This window comes from Grus americana, chromosome 6 (genome assembly GCF_028858705.1).
Source record: "Grus americana isolate bGruAme1 chromosome 6, bGruAme1.mat, whole genome shotgun sequence".
NCBI lineage: Eukaryota > Metazoa > Chordata > Aves > Gruiformes > Gruidae > Grus > Grus americana.
The window spans coordinates 26,208,468-26,227,819 of record NC_072857.1 but is presented as its reverse complement, the minus strand read 5'-3'; the positions used below and the strand labels follow the sequence as shown (position 1 = coordinate 26,227,819).

Below are 19,352 nucleotides of genomic sequence, written 5' to 3'. Positions count from 1 at the left end.
ACTTGAGAATCAGCCACATTCAGTCAAGTAGAATTAAAATGATGGAAGTGTGCATTTACATGGAAACAAAATGAGTCTTCAGAAATCCAGTGTCTATTATTTGCTGTAAAACGCTCTCAGTGAAATCTAAAATATTTACGTGCTGGTTACTGAAAGTGTATTCACTTGTATTGCTTCTGAGCCTTTCTCTTTTGAGAGACTAGATTGGACTTGGAATAGTCTTTCCAAAAATTAAATGATCCTCTGAACAGTTTTCCTTGGTATAACCAAACTGATCATAATCTAGTTTGTAGTGGATGTGTGCCCGTATAATAATAATCAAAACTTTGTTTGGATGCTAATTTGACACTAACTTGTATTGTCTTCTAGAAACTCATCAGAGAGGTAGAAAATAAGTTGAGTAAGAAGGTTTTTCCCCTCATAAGAAGTAGAGTTGTAAAATCTTGAAAACTTCCAATTTCCCCCCAAAATATGAGAATCTTGAGGTGGGAAGAGGCTGGCACAGTTGATTTAAAAGTTTTCAACCTAAAATCAAGATTGGGCAAACTCATGGCAACAGCTGATAGAAAAGTTGGTTCATAAAGAACTGAGGGAGCTTGATATCATTAGTTCAAATCCATTGATATGCATCAGGTTAACAATAGGTTTTTATAAGAAGATCAAATAAGGATCAGTAAAGGTGGAAACAGTGTTATAACAGACTTCTGTAAGGATATATTACTGCTATTTCATGTGTTGATGGTGAAAGTGAATAATACAAAACCCTCAAGCCAATTCTATTTTAAGCCTTAAAATGGGAAAACAAATAGGGATTTTTATCCACAGATGAGCTTCCAGTGGAGTAATGTGGATTGATTGCTGGTATTTTTCTGTTTATAATATTTGTAATTTATGTAAGAGTAGTAGGTAATGAAGATAGACAATCTGTAAGCACCTATATGGGCAAGGAAAGTTTAATAGCATATGATTTTTCTATCCAGCAGACGACAAAATCCACAGAGTGATGTCAAACTTTGTCTAATTCCAACTAGTAATAGAGCATATTTTTTAAACAGTGAAGAAATGAGCTATTGGAACAATTTACCACAGTTGTAAACTGGATGATATTCTTTAGTTAAAACAAGAAGCAATTTAGTCATTTGGTTTAACATATAATAAAAGTAAGTTCTGTTATTACATTCTAGTATTAATACATGACAATTTGTTAAAGGAAATTTGAGTTAGAACAGAAGGATTAAGCAAAGAATCCTCTATCTCATCAGTCCTTGATGTCAGTAGAGGACTTATTCAAGCCTTTTCCAGATGTGTGCTATCAGATCAGAGAGCTATCTTTTTAAAAAATGGGTTCTCAATTTTGTTGCCTTGGTTTGGGGCATAAAGCTTTTGAAACATTAGGTCTTTAGCCAGTGGTGCTGACCAACTGCCTGTTACACTGAAATTAAAGAAAACAAGGGTTTGTGTGCTTTTTGGAAATATTGAGTGCTTAGAACTCTGCTATCTGAAGGTGCCCCATTGAGTTTTAAGTCTCTAGTTTTGAAAATCAGGTGCTCCATCTGAAAATTTTCCCCTGAAAAGGACTTAAACATTAAAGATTGAACTTAAAATGTGAAATCACCCTGTCTCCGTTTTACAGCAAGCCTGTTCTTCAAGGGTACATACACTGAGTAGTATTAGTAATGCAAAGGTTTCTTCCAAACCCGTTTAGTTAGAAGACTAGTTAGGAAAGTTTCTATTTTAACCAACACTCTTCATAGTTCTATTAAATGTGCCGAAAAAACCATCCTTAACACTTTGCCTGTACTATTTTTTTTTTTTGAGCACCAGGTGGGGCTGTAATCATATTTGTCTTTAACCTGTACTATATTCCTTCAGTATTTTTTGAACAACCTGTAAGCAATACTTGATGTTGAAATTATTTACAGACCCTTGAAGTGAGAGATATCTTTTGCTCCAATAAGTCTGAACTTTCTTGACTTCATTTTTAATGAGTAATGTGAGATGGACTGATGGAAACTGTGTTAAAACTGTTGCTGACAGTCAACTCCCTTCTAGTTTGGACAAGGAACTACACAAATATAGGTCTATTACTTTGAGAGCGAAAGTAGCATCTTTTCAGAATACAGGGCTGTGCTTTGTGGAAGTACCTGCTGAAGAAAGCACTAGTTCAGGAGTTTCTCCACAGCATGCCATTATGCCTGTTATGTGTAAAAATGAACAAAGCACTGTAGTTATTACAGTTCAGAAAAGAGACTTTCACTTGTTCTCAGGGTATACCTGAATCTCTGGACTCTCTTTACATGCAAAGGGCAAATAAGCAAAATAAAGTATTAGTTGTTTTGAACTAACTCAGAGAACTGATTTTAGATCTTGTGTATCTCATTGTCATTTTAATTTTTAATGAATTCGGGAAAATAAAAACACAGAAGTACAGCACTTGCATTGTGTTTGTGCTCTTAAGTTCTGGTGTACATTTGGCTGCATTCTGTTGTATATTTGGCAGCCTTAAGCAATATTTTTCTGTATGCTTGCAAGCTCCTCGGCTCTTGTAATCATTTACCTTCCTTGCTAAGCTTTCCTTTAATTATCAATCCATTTCTATGTCTATGTAGTTACCATCAGTTTGATTTGCTACAGGGGAATCTCTGTGTAGCTATCCTCTGAGAATACTTAGGATATGATATGTGGAATAGTCTGAGATTGTTTGGTATGACAAAAGCTTGAAAACATTCACTTGGATAGCTTTAAGTAAATAAGGCTTTTAATGAGTACAGTATTTTTGCAGATTCGCATTTTTAGTTAGCTATGGAGAATCTTGTACTTTGGCACGTAAGTTACTTCAAAATTCACCTTTTGATTTTGAATTCCAGGACATAGATGCTTTCTTATAACTACACTAGAAGAACTTCTAGGTGCTGGGTTTTTTTTTTTCCTCCTGTGTGCCATTGCAAAATTAAAAATCATTCGAGATGATAGTATAGATAGTAACTAGCTTTAAAGTGAACATTCAGGAGGGACGTAGAGGTGGAGTATTCTCAACATGGAGCTGTGGGGATTGGAATGCAGACCTCGCATGATCCAGTGAAACTGCTTAACCTTCTAGACTCTCTTTTTCTTTGTTAATGGAATTTTCAGGTTTGCATATGTTGTTAGTTAATGATTTTGTGGTGATAACATTCAGTATTGGTAAAAATAAATAAATACCTAAATAGAGGTCCATATTGCTGAGTAGAAGCCTTGCTGAAAAATCCTTTACTTTTTTTGGATCTTGGTGATTAGTAAAGCATAAGGAACTACAGACAAACAATTCAACAGGCACAGGACTTGGAAAGCAAAACAACTACATGGAAGCAGATGATATACAGAGGGATGATATCCTTTATTTACTTGAAAATATCTCAAAACTATGATAAGTGGATGAGGAAGGCAGATGAAACTAAAATAAAACTAAAGCAAAATTAAAGAATTAAATTTTTAAAAAAGAACTACAACAAAATTCACTATTCATGTTTGGTATGTACACGATCACAAAACCAAACAGACTGGGAAAAGTGCATTGCATGATTTTTGTTGCTTTTTAAAAAATATTTAAAATGGATCCCAATCACGAAGAATGGTCAGGGTAACCATTAACAAGGAAATTTAGAGAGAAATATTAAGATCCTTTTTGAAGGACATCTGGATTTATTACAAAGTTTTTTTAATAGCAGGAAATGCTCAGAATGGCTCAGGAAAGAGGGATATTATTTCTGCTCAAAGGAGTTCTGCCCATGTTGTCTTCTGCATGTTGGTATTCATTTTAATTACAGCTTGTAAGATTTTTATCATTTTTGCTAGCATCACTATTGTTTTTCCCTACTAATCTTCCATACTGAAATGAAAAAACACCTCAAACCCTGTCATTAGTGTTAAGCTTTTGGATCACTAATTATAATTCTCCTGCACCTTTAACTTGTGAATATATAAGTTGCAAAGTATTTTTGTGTTATCAGGTGATAGATCAAGCGATACAATTTCTAAACCCTTGTCATTTAATTTATGCTCTGGTACCACAGTTGCATGTAGATGTGATGTTCTCCTCGTATTCTGTCGTCTATGCCGTAATATGCTTATGCTGTAAAAAAAAGATCAGAGATTTACACATATGCTAATTCTTGAAAAGCATCTGAGATAGAAGTAGAAGGCTGGCTTTGTGTGGATTGTTTAATGTTGATTTGGTTGAGCTCTTGAGAGTCTGAATTTAGGGCCCTGCTATTCTGAGCAGAATAGTAGCAGTATAGAACTACCAATGACTGCAGCGGCTGCTAGAGAAAAAGTCGATGCAGATAATATCTTGCTGTAACCAGGCTTCCTACTTGCAGCTGAAATTTGACACAAGGAAACAAATCTTTCCTCGTGGTAGCAGCCTTAATTGGTCAAAGTGGCAACAGCACTGATGCAGGCAATGCAACCCAATAGAGTAGTCTGTCATCCTTGAAGGCAGAGATTGATGAACATGCAAGGCACTCAGATCAGTTTAGGAAGAGCAGCTGCAGAGAACACCTGAGACTATATATATAATTTTTTTTTTCTCCATCCTGGTTCTCTTCTAAATCGTCTCTTGTCCAGTTGCTATTCTGCTCCTGTTGCTCTTTGATAAATGCAACCATGGCAGTAATATATACTTTTTTGATTTATATTTTTGAATTTCCCTGTTACTTTTTAGCAAGACTGAAAACATTTTCTGCTTACCTAGTTGAATATGCTAACTAGTAATACTTATAATAAATCTGAGTGGGTAACTCCTTCTGAAATGCTTATAAGTCCATAATCATTCTTGTATACTTTATAACTTTCCTATGACTCTAATATTCTTAAATATGGTCCTGAAGTCTGGAATACGTTATACAGAACCTATTACACAAAATAAACTTGTCTCAGTTCCTGAGTTCATGTAAATGGCCTCTATTTACAGAAGAAAATCTTTGAGATTTGCATAGGTCCATAAATACATGAGTTTCCAAAGGTGATTGTAATTCCTGTCTCGATCTGAAGTTTTATACTTAGCGATGACCAAAAGGACCTCATGTTTTAGGAAAAGTCCTTCATGGGTACCTCCAATTCCATTCCTCCACTGATAAAGTGTTCTTGTTCTTTGTATGGTCGGGTGGGGTTTTTTAATTATTATTAAATGCTGAATCCTTTATTCTGCAAGGAGAAATAACCTGGCAGACAATAAAATAATATACATATCCTATTTTAATCCATTGTGTTTAGAAGTTGAATTATCTTTGCTCATCCTCTTTTCTCTATTTTCCTTCATTTCTTTTGCATAGATTTCAGTTGTTTAAAAGGGTTCAGGCATTTCTTCTTGCTATTTTGAGTCAGAAATATAGGGCTCGTTCTCAGCTGCTTTCTTGATTTGTATGTAATATACTGTAGCAAGCTGGATCATATCGTCCCCTGAGAATCTCATTGAATTTTCACTTTTCAACTTGTTATGAATGTAAAACCTTGCAAAAGTCTTTAAAGTTAAATTTAGTCTGCCTCAAAGTTCTTTTGTTCTTCTGATGTAGTAATTTTAAATTTGACATAATTAAGGATAGTATTTTAGCATGTATCTAGTTTTGTTGTCTCTCAGAATTCTTCTCAGTGAACTGAAGCTTCAAGAGCAATGTTTTTAAAGACTGTAAGTCTGCAAAATTATTCGCTGAACTTAAAGCTTAGAGTTTATCTAGAAATTGGGAAAGTTAAAACACAAGTTTGGTGCTGTACAAACAGTTTATTTCCTTTTAAAAGTATGTATACAGAGTAGTCTGTTCTATAGTCATTCTATTTTTAATTCATTACATAAGTGTATATGTTCTGTGAGAAATTGATATTAGACATTGTCTACTGCTTTGCTTTATTTAGATTTCACATTTTTGTGATGTTTAGTGCAACAACAACAACAAAACCTGTGTAAGAGAATACAGTGCTACTGCTATGATGCTAATTATGCACAGTAGGTTTGGGCACATTTCTATTTTACTAATATTAGTATTTAGTAACTTCAATAATAGAGTATTGCAAGACAGAAGTCTTTTTAGAGTACTTTTGTCACTTTCTTCTGGTATTTAATGAGAAACTTCTGCTTGCACTGAAGGAAGACAAAGAATAGGTATAACAAAACCAAAGCTCCATATGTGCAAAATCAAAGCCTACCTTTTAAATAAAAATATATTTAATTGTAATTGATGGTTATAATTTGATATATTTAAAACATTAAAAAGAAGAATAATTTTGGTAAAACTCTTCAAGAGCATGCTTCAATAAAACTTGGAGTGGTAATGTGCTGTATTCTCATTATTTTGGTTCTGCTTTGGTATGTCAAATTGGTCTGTTGCTGAAAAAATGGAATATTTTTAAATTCAAAGAGTAATCATGATTTTGCATGCCCATACTTACATTAACTTTTGTTGAATTATACTTGTGGTGTTCTGTGACCTGAAAAGTCAATATCAGGCCCTAAATTAAAATACTGCTTTTTATTTCTGAAGAAATGTTAAATATTAAATGTCCATTGATCATCTATTTATGGAAAAGAACATACATGCACATTTTAAATAGAAATGTTGACAATAGATGCTTTTTTTTTTTAGGTACTTGATGGTCTTGAAGGTATTAAGAATTACCTTAAAATCTTTAATTCAGAAGGATTACATTTGCCTATCTTGACAATGAAGTACGAGGAATTACAGGAAGCAATTAAAGGTTGCACAGCAAGTACCTTGCAAAAGGGACAAGCTTTAGTTCATAAAGGAGATCCTCACAGGTATTGTCTCCATTTTTGCATATCTGCTGCATTTCTCCATATCTACCTGTCACTTTGTAACTCGACTATTTAGAATCAGACTGCATTTAGAGCCAATGTAGTTAACTAAGTAGGTATGCATTTAAATGACCTGAAGCTCAAAGTTTCTGCCATACTTATCTGTTGGTATTTATACAAACCAATCTCTTCAACAGAAATCTTTAGGAATACTACATGCTACTTGTAAGAGTGATGTCAAACACTGGAAGTGGTATGTTAGGGCAGCGTTCAGAAGCAATGGTTTAGTTAACATTTTTGAAAAGTAAATGTATGTAAATTAAAATTAAAATATCAATGGCTATGAACACTCCCTGCTGCCTAATGTAATCCTTTTAGACCTTTTTGAAAGTCATCATTTTAACAATTATAATGTGATTTGATACAAGATAAAAAATACAGGTGTTAAGCCAAGTGCAGAAAATATGGAAGTTTCTCCACCTAGTAGTTTTAATTCATGAATGAAATAACTTTTTTTCTTTCAAAGCTTTTGTTTATTACAATGATGATGTACTCCACAGATACAATTTTTATACTAATGTAAAGCATGATTTAGTTTAGAATCAGTCCTAGTGGCTTCATATCTTATGCTTTTCAGGTCTTAGTAGGAGGCTGGTGCAATAAGAATGAAGACAGTTTATACTAATGAGTTCTACTTCAAAGACGGAGTAGATGACCATGGTTGATGGTTGGCTAGTAGTCAGCTTAGCTCTACCTTTCCATTACGTGCTTATGTCCTTGATTATTCCTGAGCTTTGAATAGCTTTACTTCAACACAGCAACTGAAAGTCTTGATAAGATTTTAATTTCATCATTTGCAAAAATTTTATCTAAAGTACCTTCACCTGTCATCTCAGATTTAATTGGTTTGAACCTAGCAAAGGGAGGAAATAGAAAATTCAAATAGAAAGTTGTTTTGGGAGCATATGTAGCTGGCTTTACAAATATTGTTACTGCTTCAACATCTCCTAATATTTTAATTAAGTGGAAAGGAAAGGGATTTTTCTCAGTGAAACTTTGATTCCTAAACCAGCCATAATTCCAGAACACATGCTGCTGTTCTCTAGGACTTGATGTTCTGCTAGACATTACCTTAACACAAGCAGATGTTTTGTTTCAAATTATGTCTGCACAGCATTGATTAATGTTAGGAGTGCTAAAGATCTTGATAGAATGAATCCGTAAAATATCAAGTTGTTAATTTTATTTTGTCCTTAATGAGTTTTTTAAAAATGTTTGAACAGTCCAAATCAGCAGTGGGATAGTAAGGTATCATTGGTACACATCAAGAAGAATGGGATTAATTTGTCGAAATAACCCAATCAGTCTTTCTTTGTAAAATTCAGTAAAAATAGGTAATGCCACAGGCAGATCTCCTGTGTGCCAAAGAGCTGGTCAAGGTATTCTGTAAATAAATTGAAAGGTAAGATTTCTGCCTAGAAAACATTATAATTTAAAAATTGGCAAGGCATTACAGCTGAAGCAGGAATGATTTAGAGAAGAAAGGTGAAACTTAAAACAATATCAATAGGCAATATCACTAGAAATGTGTTTTGCTCTTTCTAAAGAACAGTGAAAAATTCTAGGCTCTCAAATATTTTAAATATCTACTTGTATCATAAAAATAAGTAAGTCCCTTTCTAAGAAAGCAAATACAGAATATTATGGCTTTTCAGTTTTTCCCTGCTGCCTTCAGGCCTCATTGCCTGAATGTAATGAATTTGCCATATATTTCAATGAGTAGTGCTAGTACTTCTGTGCAGGTGGAACACTTTATATTCCTAGACATGGGCTTGAGGATTACAATCATGGAATAATTTAAACTGGCAAGGAACTTTGGGGGTCATTTGGTTTAATACCTTGCTCAAAACCCATCAGTTATATTAGGTTGCTCAGGGCCAAATTTTTAGTATCTCTAAGGATGGAGATTCCATAGCCTCTCTGGGCAACCTGTTCTAATGCTTAAGCACTGTCCTTGTGAAACATGTTTTTCTTGTATCTAGCACAAGGCTAGTCTTCAATGCCACAAGGATGATCCTCACTTTCATTCAACTTCTTGTACACCAAGCTAAGTCTAGGGGGTTTTTTTGCCTCACCCATGGCTTTAGGAGATACCCAGAATGCTCCAGCCCGCTCATAAGCCTAGTAATGGTGATGCAGTGAGTTCTGTCAGAAAATGTGATAGTGTTATATTCCAGAATATTAATTTCCCCCAAAATATTTATGTTTTGAAAGAGGAAAGAGAGAGGCCTCTCTTTGTCGTGTATAAGCCATTGTGCTATCCTTAAATGCTGGCCAGTATTTAGCCCAGTGATTAACCCAGACTTCCCATTTCCTTTATCTAACCAGACTGGAAATCCTGAGGGACATGGACAGTCACCCATTTGAAGGGTGTGGATCTGAAAAAGTTTAGGTATCTTTCAAAAAAGCTGCTTTGCCATAAGAGAGACTCAAGGATGGGTAATCTGACAATGAGATATGTAGTTAAGTGTTTGCAGTCTGGTAGGATTCTTGAATTGTATGTGGTAACTTTACGATTTGAAGAGGACTGCCTCAAGTATTCAGACTGTGAATTGCTTCCCTGATATTAAATGTTTTAAGTTATAAGACAAGCCATTGTTTTGTAAATTGATGTTGTCTTTTCTTCTGTTAAAACAGCATCTTTGAAGAAATGTTGACTTAGAATGTATATGACATTCTTTTTTCAGCTACTGTAAAAACACTGAAATATTTGAAAGTCCAAAGAAAGCATTCTTTTTAAAGTAGAATTGATATGCCATATATTTTCACTCTTTTTAGGCTGTTCCATTTGTTGTTTTAGTCTTTAGTATAACTAAGGTAAGAATTGTTTGGGAAATGGGGTATTTCTCACTGAATCATGATATCTGCCACGTGAATCTAAGACACTGGTAATAAATGATTTGTTTGAAAGTGTCTTGTGTTCTACTTATTATCAATTTTGTTTGGATTAATTTTAATATTTCTCTTGGTTATTTTTCTTTTAGTTTAAAATTCATAAGTTAGTGTCATACTAATCAACAGAAAACACGTTGGAGTTTTTTTTAATCATTATCATCCTGATTGTTGAGCAAAAATGAGAAATAACAGCAATTCTACTTCTCCATTTTAGTTCTTGGGTGACAGGAATTCAGAAAATGATGGAATATATTAAAAAAAAAGTAGATCAATTAATCAGGCAGTGTCCAGATTATAAAGAATTAACTTTGAAGAAACAACAATGGACTGCCTCACTTGAAGATCATCTAAATAAGGTACATCATAACACGTCATCTTCTTAATGCATTCATGAACAGTGCATTGCATTTCCATAATTTAGCTATCTGAATATTAAAGTTGACTCAAATAAGTACAAATAACATATTAGCTTGTTAGAGAGCACACAGTTGTAGTTAGAATGCTGAAGGCTGTTATCAGCACAAAAGAAACTAAAGCTGTTCTGAAAAATGCAGCTGTTTCCATGAGAACATTTTACCAGTGATCTTCAATAAAACATGGATTTACTTAGATAATGAGCTATTATAATTTGTTCTATTGGAAAACAAGTGCACAATCAGGACTGTGACCTGCATGCAGGTTTCCTATACTGTTTCTATGTCTTCTGTTTCATTTGGCTGAAGAGAAAAATAAAAGTGTGGCAAAACTGAGGGTTAATAAGCATGGTGACTCTGAACCACAGCAAATTGTCAGTAAGGCTGAAGGAAACTAGATTTCGTTCGCTATAAAAATTCTCTTTCTTCATTGAGATACTGATGCATCAAGGACTTCACAATCTTTAGGCTATTGAATGTTCTGTAGTGCTGCAGACCTTTTTAATGACTTGCCAGAGATGGAACAGACACATGGCTCCTAAATAAGGTTCCATGTGTAAATTCAAATTAAAAAATATAATTTTTTAACAAGATTCATATGAAGAAAATCCCAGAGTGTTGACCAAAAAAAGTAAGTCAAATTTAATGACTGAATAATTAAGTCTGCAGTCAGGTATTTAATAATATTTGCATGATGTTTATAATGAACTATTCTGAATCAAATGGGAAGTCAATTTGACATAAATTGGTCCCTTTGCATATAATTTATGTAGAAGAGGCCTCATGGTATTAGAACATAGTGAAAATATTGAGTTTAGTTGAAAATAAAAGATTTGCTAATAGCTGCTGTTGGTCTTGTAGAAATGATGTTAACAGCATATTGTGAATCTTAAGCTAAAACTTCAATTACAAAGGTAATTTTTACTCAAAATGTAGACCCCAATTTTGACATATGGTTTTCATTTTGCATTTTGTTCTAATCAGTTTGTTCCCAGTCCTTGTGATACATAACATTCTGAAGATTTGAGTCATAATACATGATCTTTCATTACAGTGAACAGTGTTTATTGTTATATTCCTACCAAACAAAGCACTTTCCATTCCAACCCTGTCCTAATACAAAGTACCCCAAAGAATCTGGTGCTAAATTCAACTGCCCCTAAGCTTCATTTAATAAAGGTTGAGCCTCATCAGCAGCCATTTCTTAAAGTATATGGTACGTGTGAATTCACATGTCTAATAATAACTATATATACTATGGTATCATCTGCCTCTGCTCTTCATAATCTGTTTTTATCATCATGCATATATAACATCTTACAGTGACAATGAAATGGAGTTGTGTACATATATCTGCACAAAAATAGGTCTCTTGGCAGAGAAGCTTTAAATGTATGTTCTGAAAGAAAACCCCCACAAACAAACAAAACATAACCACAAACAGAGCATAATAAAAGTAGTTCTGCCAAGGTTATAATATCTAGATTATAATGTGGTTGTGCCTTATTGAAATGACAAGCCTGGGATATTTAGGATAAAGGAAAGCACTATCAACAAAATGAGAACAAACAGAAGGTTTTTTTCTCAAATTCTGACCATACCTGTTAGAATTTTCTTAAGAGAAATAGTAGAATTTTCTTCCATTATATTTTCATTCCTGAATTTCTCTGATTATACAAAGTGTATAATCTAAACACCAACAGGCAAGTGTTACTTCATTTTTTTCTATACAAAGTGATGTTTTATACTGATTTTATACTGTCTACTTGTATAAATTAACTATATAAATAATGCTTTCAAATGAAGGTATCGCAGTCGATTAAAAAAATCACCCCAATGCTTACAGTCGGTATGGAGATTGGTTCGTATTTGTCTGAGTCGGAAAAAGTTTTGAACAAACACCTTGAACTGGCTAAACAAACAAAGGTAAAAAAGAAGCTTTAATAATATTAAGTACTTTTAGAAACAAATGCATGCTGTAATTCTGAATGAGGTGAGAGGCTGAGAGTTTCTCATGTATTCCTGGAAAGAAAATAAGTCTATAGTTAGCTTAAAACTGCAGTTTTAACTCCTACCTATTCTTTCTGTGGATTTGTGATATGCTAGAGTTTGGGCTCTTGGCTGAATGCCAGAAGTAGATATGCTAAGTGGTATTGAGTTAAATATATAAAAGCAGATAAGCACAGAGACATAGATACATGAAGCTATGAGTTAAGACAGTGAATCTGAAAACCAGAATCCCAGCTGAATCATGGAAAATGTTAGTATCTCAGTTATCACTCAGACAGCATACTGTGACTTTCTTCTGGGTCTGAGCAGTTGATGCAGTAAACAGATACAACCCACTATTTGATCTCTATCTGATTTCTGCAGATTTGCTGCATGCAAGAACATTGTTTTGGGTTGGAATGCAGAGCAGTCTAGCTTGATGGGTAGGGACTAGTCTGGAGCTAGGAAGCAATTCAAGAATGAAGGCATGAGTGGAATGAAGATTCATAAGGCAAAGTGCTGCAAGGACAGGCCTTAACAGAATTACAGCAGTAGACTTCTGAGGACCCAGTGGTTCTGGAGTCTTACTCTAGAGTGGACACTGAATTATTCTATGAGAATTGAGTATCAGACAAGCAGCTAAGAGGGATTTAGACTCAAGAGAATCAGTTCAGAAAATTGGGCTATATTGTTTATTAGAGAATTGTATCAGTTCTGGCTATTAATGTTCCCATATGGAACACTTCTGTTGTTTCCATTCTTACACAGTGGTTTACTTAATCTGAATACTGAGATTCCTACTTTTTTCCCATTCAAAAATAGCTACTTTAATAACTATATACATAGTTTTTAGTGTCAAAATGTTACAGGAAAGAAATGGTTATTTTCAGCATATAATGTCTGCTATGAGGTCTTATTCAACTAAGTAATTGAATTATACATAAGAAAGCAATACTAGTGAAAATTAACAATGTGATATCAATATTCACGAGTCCTTTTCAGTCATTATGCATATTGTTCTATGCTTATACCCTCAAAGGAAACTTCACATGAACTGGAAGCAGCTGAGAGAATCATCAAAGATATGGAAGAGTGTGAACCTGAGCAGGTGGCAGCTTTTTCTAGCAGAACCGACTTTCTGAATGAAGAACTGAAAAAAATTGAAAAAATTATTAGTTCAAAACTAGAAATTCTAGAAACTTACGTGGCCTTTTTAAAGTCAGCTATGGAGGTACAGATTACTTATTTTCTGCCTAGACTGTAAAAATCTTACAGCTGAAAAATGTGCTTTTAGCTAGCTAGTCATGGAAGGACTATGAGTCTTTGTAAGCTTCTTTCTTCTTTAAAGAAGATCTCTTCCATCAGGGCAAGCAGCCCTGATCATTGAACTTGCATCAACATAATGACTAGTCTATGTACAGATTTTCTAGTGATTTAAATCACCATTGTAGGAAGTATTATAATTGAATTTTTACTTTTTCTCCTGCACACATGAGCGCTCTCATTGTATACATGGTAAAAATATTTACGTGTATGTACTGACTCTTAGGTTGACTGATTTTGCTTCATATAATTTTGAAAATATTTCACATAATATGTGGATACAGATATTTATCTCTGTCTTGCACAACTTCCACTGAACTGCTAATTCATCTGAAGTGGTTTAAATATTAAATATAAACCAGCTCTAGCTGAAATCATAATCAATTCAATACCAACATAACTTTGGTAGCTGTGCTAATGATGCCCAAGCCAGTTAATTTTCATTTTGATGTAATGCTTGCTTTAGGATTTTACAAAATTTATTCTTTTATATTTAGAAAGAAATTGAGGACAGAATGGAACCTATCGGATAAAATTAGTCATAGGATCTATTTATTTGAAGATAAACTGCCAAAAATTGGATTTTGTCTACTTCTGATTATTGCTAACTTCAATTACTTCATATTAAACAGATTTGTGGAAATCATTGCATTGATACACTGGTATATAATAGCCATGTAATGATACGTGACAGAAATTGAACAAATTGCTGCCAGCTGTCTGCTTGTCATCTACTGGTTTACAAGTTATTTAAAACTTTAAATTATTTAGTATTTGTATAGATGATAGATCTTAAAACCTGGAAAAGATTCAGAGACTGCAATTACGTTTTATCATGTCTGTATGCCTTCTGATTATAGCAGATCAATTTTTTTATTGTTTTTTTATGCTTATTTTATGTTTTTCTGTAGGTGAATGATGATATTAAAAATCTGAAGGAATTCTATAAATCAGAACCACTAGAAACAAACAGGGAGGCTGAAAATAAAATTGCAATGGAGTCAGCTAACATTCAGTGGCAAAGGGCTATAAAGAAGATTTTTTCTACCCAAAATATGGGTTGCAATTTTCTTAATTTAGTAAATATGGTGAGTACAATCTTGATAAATCATGTTGAATATTTGATCTTTGCCTGTGATGAGGTATAATCCCAGTTCTGTGACTGGTGGATTGTGATTTCTCCAGTACCTAGTTCTAAAGGGACTAATACCTCTATGTGCTTTTAAAATATGAAAGTATTATAAGTAATATAAAAATATTTGTGATTAACAATGACAGAGCCCTTAGGAAATGATCCAGTACATGTATACAAATACAATAAAATAATACATGCACATATCTGTTTCGTTCATGTTAGAAAGCAGCATATATTAAAGTATAGTATTAAGTTTATTTTATTTCCACTAAGAGGCAGTCTTTACTGAGTGTATGAAGTTCTTCTAAAGAAATGGGTGCTAGAGCTACTTCCTTACAGATAATCTTTCCTGGTGTCTTTACATTCTGTTTTGAGTTCAGCTGCACTGCTTAGGCATCCCTATCTAATTTTGCAGCACCCCTTATGAGATGATCATTTGAGATGTGCAATCGTTCCCTATGCCACTCCTCCTAAAGTGATCCCAACTAATGTAGGCAGCCTGGATACTCAGCTGTTCTTTCTGTTTTTATAGGACAGACTAGGGAGCAGTTACACTGGGGTGAGAAGGGGGAGTTGGTGCTGATAACATACAGCAGCATGAAAGATGAGCTGGAAAAACCTACTTAAGGCGGGAAAGTGCTCAGGCAGTTAGTGTGGGCTAAAGTGTGTGCTGTCACAGCTGGATGCAGGCACAGATAAGATAGTGTAAAGGTAAGCTGAATATGTGTGAATAGGAGGTTGCACTGCAATCACTTAAAGTCTAAACATATCTTTAGATACTGTCTCTCTAAAGACCTGGAAGTGTGTTGCCACTGTATTTTCTGCTACTCTGTTCCCATGATATTCTTAGGCTGTAACTTTTAAGTGTCTGGAAGATATGGATTATACAAGTAATTTATGAACACAACTTTTCTTAAAAATTTCTGAAATGGGAAAAGCAGAAACAGCATTACCCAGTTTTCTGGTGTTTCTGATATGGGCGCTGTTAAAAAGAAGAAAAAACATGAAATGTTCAAAACTTTATCCCTCCCATGCTTGGGTGCTGCTTTGGTTATCAGCACAAAGGAGTGGTCTTTTCTTCATCCACTTCACTTTCCAGTTGCTGTTCCTCAAAAGGCCATTTTGGGTAGTTTTGTCTATTCAGAAATTACTTTATTTTGTATGAGTGTTAAACAGCCATCAGATGGCAATAATTCAGTCATTACTGACCTGTTCTAGGTTTTAAAATTTAACATTAGCCATGTCCTCAGTATACGAATTCTGTTGATCTATTCCTATTTCTAAGAGAACAGTGTATTTAAAGACACCTAGAGCATCAGAAATTTTCAAAGTTGTTACACTAGAATAGTTGGATTTTATTAAGTTTTATAGAGATTTTAATATTATGAGGTTTTAATTGTATTTTATAAAAACATATGTGGAAAAAACCCATGTCTGTTTATTTGCCAGGTAAATGAGAGTTTAATATTAAAAGTAGAGAAATCTGTACAAGTAACAGAAGATATCATTGTTAATCTGAGTAAAGAAAAGAAAGAGCTGACTGATCTTTGGCCAATATGGAATTTTAAAATTACTCAATTAAAACCTGTCAATCAACAGTGCTGGATATTTAAAGAACAACTGAAAACTGTAAGTAAAATATCTAGGAAGAAAGCAACTGTGGCATATATTTCTAGATTGTGATTAGTTTGTTGTGACTCTCATCAACTATTATAGGCATCATTTAAGAGAGAGAGATGATCAATAAAATACTTCTCCATAGTCTATTCTACCATTCAGATAGTCATCAAGAAACATGAAATGTTGTTGATCTTTTTTGCCCTTATTCAAACACATTAAAGTCTAAGTCCTACCTCAAATTTTAAGTTTTAATCAAGTCCATATGCTATACCAGCAGTGCTTTATTTTTTGTGGAGTTTTTTTGTTTGTTTGTGGGGTTTTGGTTTTTTTTTATTATTTTGGGGCTTGTTTTTAAAGCACCATTTTGTTGTGACTTGGTAGTTACTATACTAAACTGTGTCCTAATGGTTACTAAACTCAAGTCCAACCATGTTCATAAGGAAAGGGAGTTGAAACCTCCTTGGCACAGGGACCGTGTGAAGTGTTCCTTAAAAGCAAGGCTGGCTAGGCTAGTAGAAAACCAGAGGTTTGTAGTCGCTATTCGTTTAGTGCAACTTATCGCTAAACCCTTGACATCTATTATCACAGAAAATACACTGTGTGTATGGGTCCTTCAAACTCAGTGTCTGAATTGTTTTGCACGCTGTCTTAAAGATTTCCTTGTCAGAGGATTTGAGATAGAGAAGTTTATAGTTTCAAAAAAAAAATTAGTCATCGTAACTTCAGAATATATCTTTTTTTTTAACTAGTAATTTAGATTTGAATTTAATTTTTTTATTTTATTTACCACAGATAGAAACACTGAATTGTTTGATTATCTTTTAGACTACCCATGGATTAGAGATTCTTCAAGAGGCACTCCAGCTTACAGCAACAGTTGACCTTGGAAGTGACCTTTTTATTGTATTGGAACTACAAAAAAAGGTTAACCAAATGAAACCACAGTATCAGGTGGGAAACCAAGCTAGTGAAGTGCATAGTGGATCAAAATCTCTTTTTGGTACAGTAATGATTCACGTTCATGTTGAACCCAGACAGTGTCTGGGGTTGCAGTGTTTTATGTTTTACATTACTTTTCCAGAAAGAAGGGTTTATGTATGTTTATAAGGTAAGGAAAAAAAAAGAGTTTACTTTCAGTGTCCAGAGAATGTTTTACACAGTCTTAGCTGTGTATTAAAGTGACACTCAAGCATTGGGGTGGTGGAAGTACAGGGAGAGTACTAGCTTCATGCTTTTGAGTTAGAGTTGGTCAGAGGCTGATGTATGTCATACTGAGCTTCCTACCTCCTCTGAATACTGTCTCTGAGTTATAGCCGTTCACTCTGCCATTCTCCTATAAGTCAGTTTGACTTATTGTCATCCAAGGCTATTTCTGGAAGATAGCTGAGCCTCATGCCTAGCAAAAAGTAAAGTATGCGGGGAGTGTTTTAAAGAGCATGGCACTGATTTTTCCCCAAGGCAATTTACCACTCTTAGGTTGTTATTTCATCAAATGTAAGGGAAAGCTTGCAAATATATTTGTGTATTTTGAGTAACTTCTGCTTTCTTGCTAGCAACTAAATGCTGAACTTGAGTACCTGATAAAATTATTAACATTGCCAAGCCAGAAAGAATTTCCTGTGAAAGACAATTCTGAGAGAATAAGTGAGCTTATTCATCTCCATCAAACAGTAAAGGATACAATGACACAATACGATGAGATTTTCAACAAGACAGTCAAATTCCATCACATTAAAAAAAAAGTAAGTATAATCTTTTAAAATATACCTTTTTCACATTGCAATTAAACTCTGTTTGGTTTTGGTACCTGTCATCTTCCCCCCTCCCTCCACCCTCGCCTCCAAACAAACAAACAGCATTAACCCGCCTGGTGATCAGAATTAAAATTTTGGATCTAAACCTGCATGAAATTTGGAGAATTTAAAATTCAGGTCTGAACTCGAATGTAATTACTTACCCTAAACTTCATTGATGTGGGTTTAACACATTATGGGTAAGGAAGGAATTGTAAGCTTCCTTTCACATTATTTTAAACACAGACTGATTTTCGTTTTAATATATTCCAGCTGGAATGTCTATCAAAATCAGGAGAACTGGATATTCCTGAAATATGTGAGGACCTTGAAAATTTGCACCATGCTAAAACCTACCTTGTGAATGCTCAGGAGAAACATGCATATATCAGACAGCTATATAAACTGCTTATTACCCAGGGAGTGGATATCTTGTCTGCAGTGCAGCAACCTGTGAGTAGAATTAGAACAATTTGTGAAATCAAGGATAAATATGAAAGATTATTGGAGCTGACTGACTTTTAGATATACAAAAATGTATTAATAGTATGAGAAAAATAAATACAGAGCTTTAAGTTTCTTTTAAAAGAAAGCGAAACATAAAGCAGTTGATCATTTTTAGATTTCTGCTTTTAGAGTATGCAGATATACAGCCATCAAATTAAATGAAACATCCAGGAATGACAAAACTTATTCTTCAGTAGTTACATTATGAATTGCTTTTGCCAAGAGAAAAGAAAAATTAGTTTCTTTGAAATCTTGTTTTATTTTGTTAATGGTCTATGAACAGATTATACTCTGAAAAACATTGAAATAGATTTGAAATAGGGAGGAAATTAATCTTAAAATAACAGTGCTTGGAAAGAAAAAAAGCATGACTTTTCTCTAGTATTCTTTATGCAGTTCAAGACCCTGTTGGTGATTTCTCGAATAGCACATCTATATATTAGACTCTTCCTACCTTTTAAAGGTTGCTTTGCATATTTATTCTCCTATAAAGAAAGGATAACAAAAGAACAAAAAGGAAATACAACAGTGTTACCTTATTAGTGGATTCCAGACTGATTTGCCTGACAAAATGGATATCATTTTAGAAAGGAGTTTTTTATCCAGGGCAGGATTGTCATTGCCCTGTATTAATTTAGTAGGGAGAAAACAAGACATTCCCTTATGACCTGTCTAGATTATCAATATTGCTGGTCTGCTCTTCACACTCCATAAATTGATTGATGGCAGAAAGGAGCTAATCTCCAGGTGGTGAAGGACTAGAGTAGGCTAATTCTTCTTTGCTCAGAGAAGGCACCATGCACGAGTTGTGAATTTGACCTAGACCACTA

The 19,352-nt window shown here is 34.1% G+C and overlaps 1 protein-coding gene across 1 annotated transcript in view; it reads left to right on the top strand.

Moving 5' to 3' along the window:
* The window catches only part of CCDC141 (coiled-coil domain containing 141), a 97,341-nt gene that overhangs the window by 46,575 nt on the left and 31,414 nt on the right, over nucleotides 1-19,352 (top strand). The window contains 9 exon segments of the mRNA XM_054830244.1: nucleotides 6,618-6,790; nucleotides 9,957-10,098; nucleotides 11,962-12,081; nucleotides 13,184-13,375; nucleotides 14,379-14,555; nucleotides 16,052-16,231; nucleotides 17,048-17,173; nucleotides 17,776-17,964; nucleotides 18,289-18,468. Coding sequence (XP_054686219.1) covers nucleotides 6,618-6,790; nucleotides 9,957-10,098; nucleotides 11,962-12,081; nucleotides 13,184-13,375; nucleotides 14,379-14,555; nucleotides 16,052-16,231; nucleotides 17,048-17,173; nucleotides 17,776-17,964; nucleotides 18,289-18,468 — 1,479 coding nt within the window.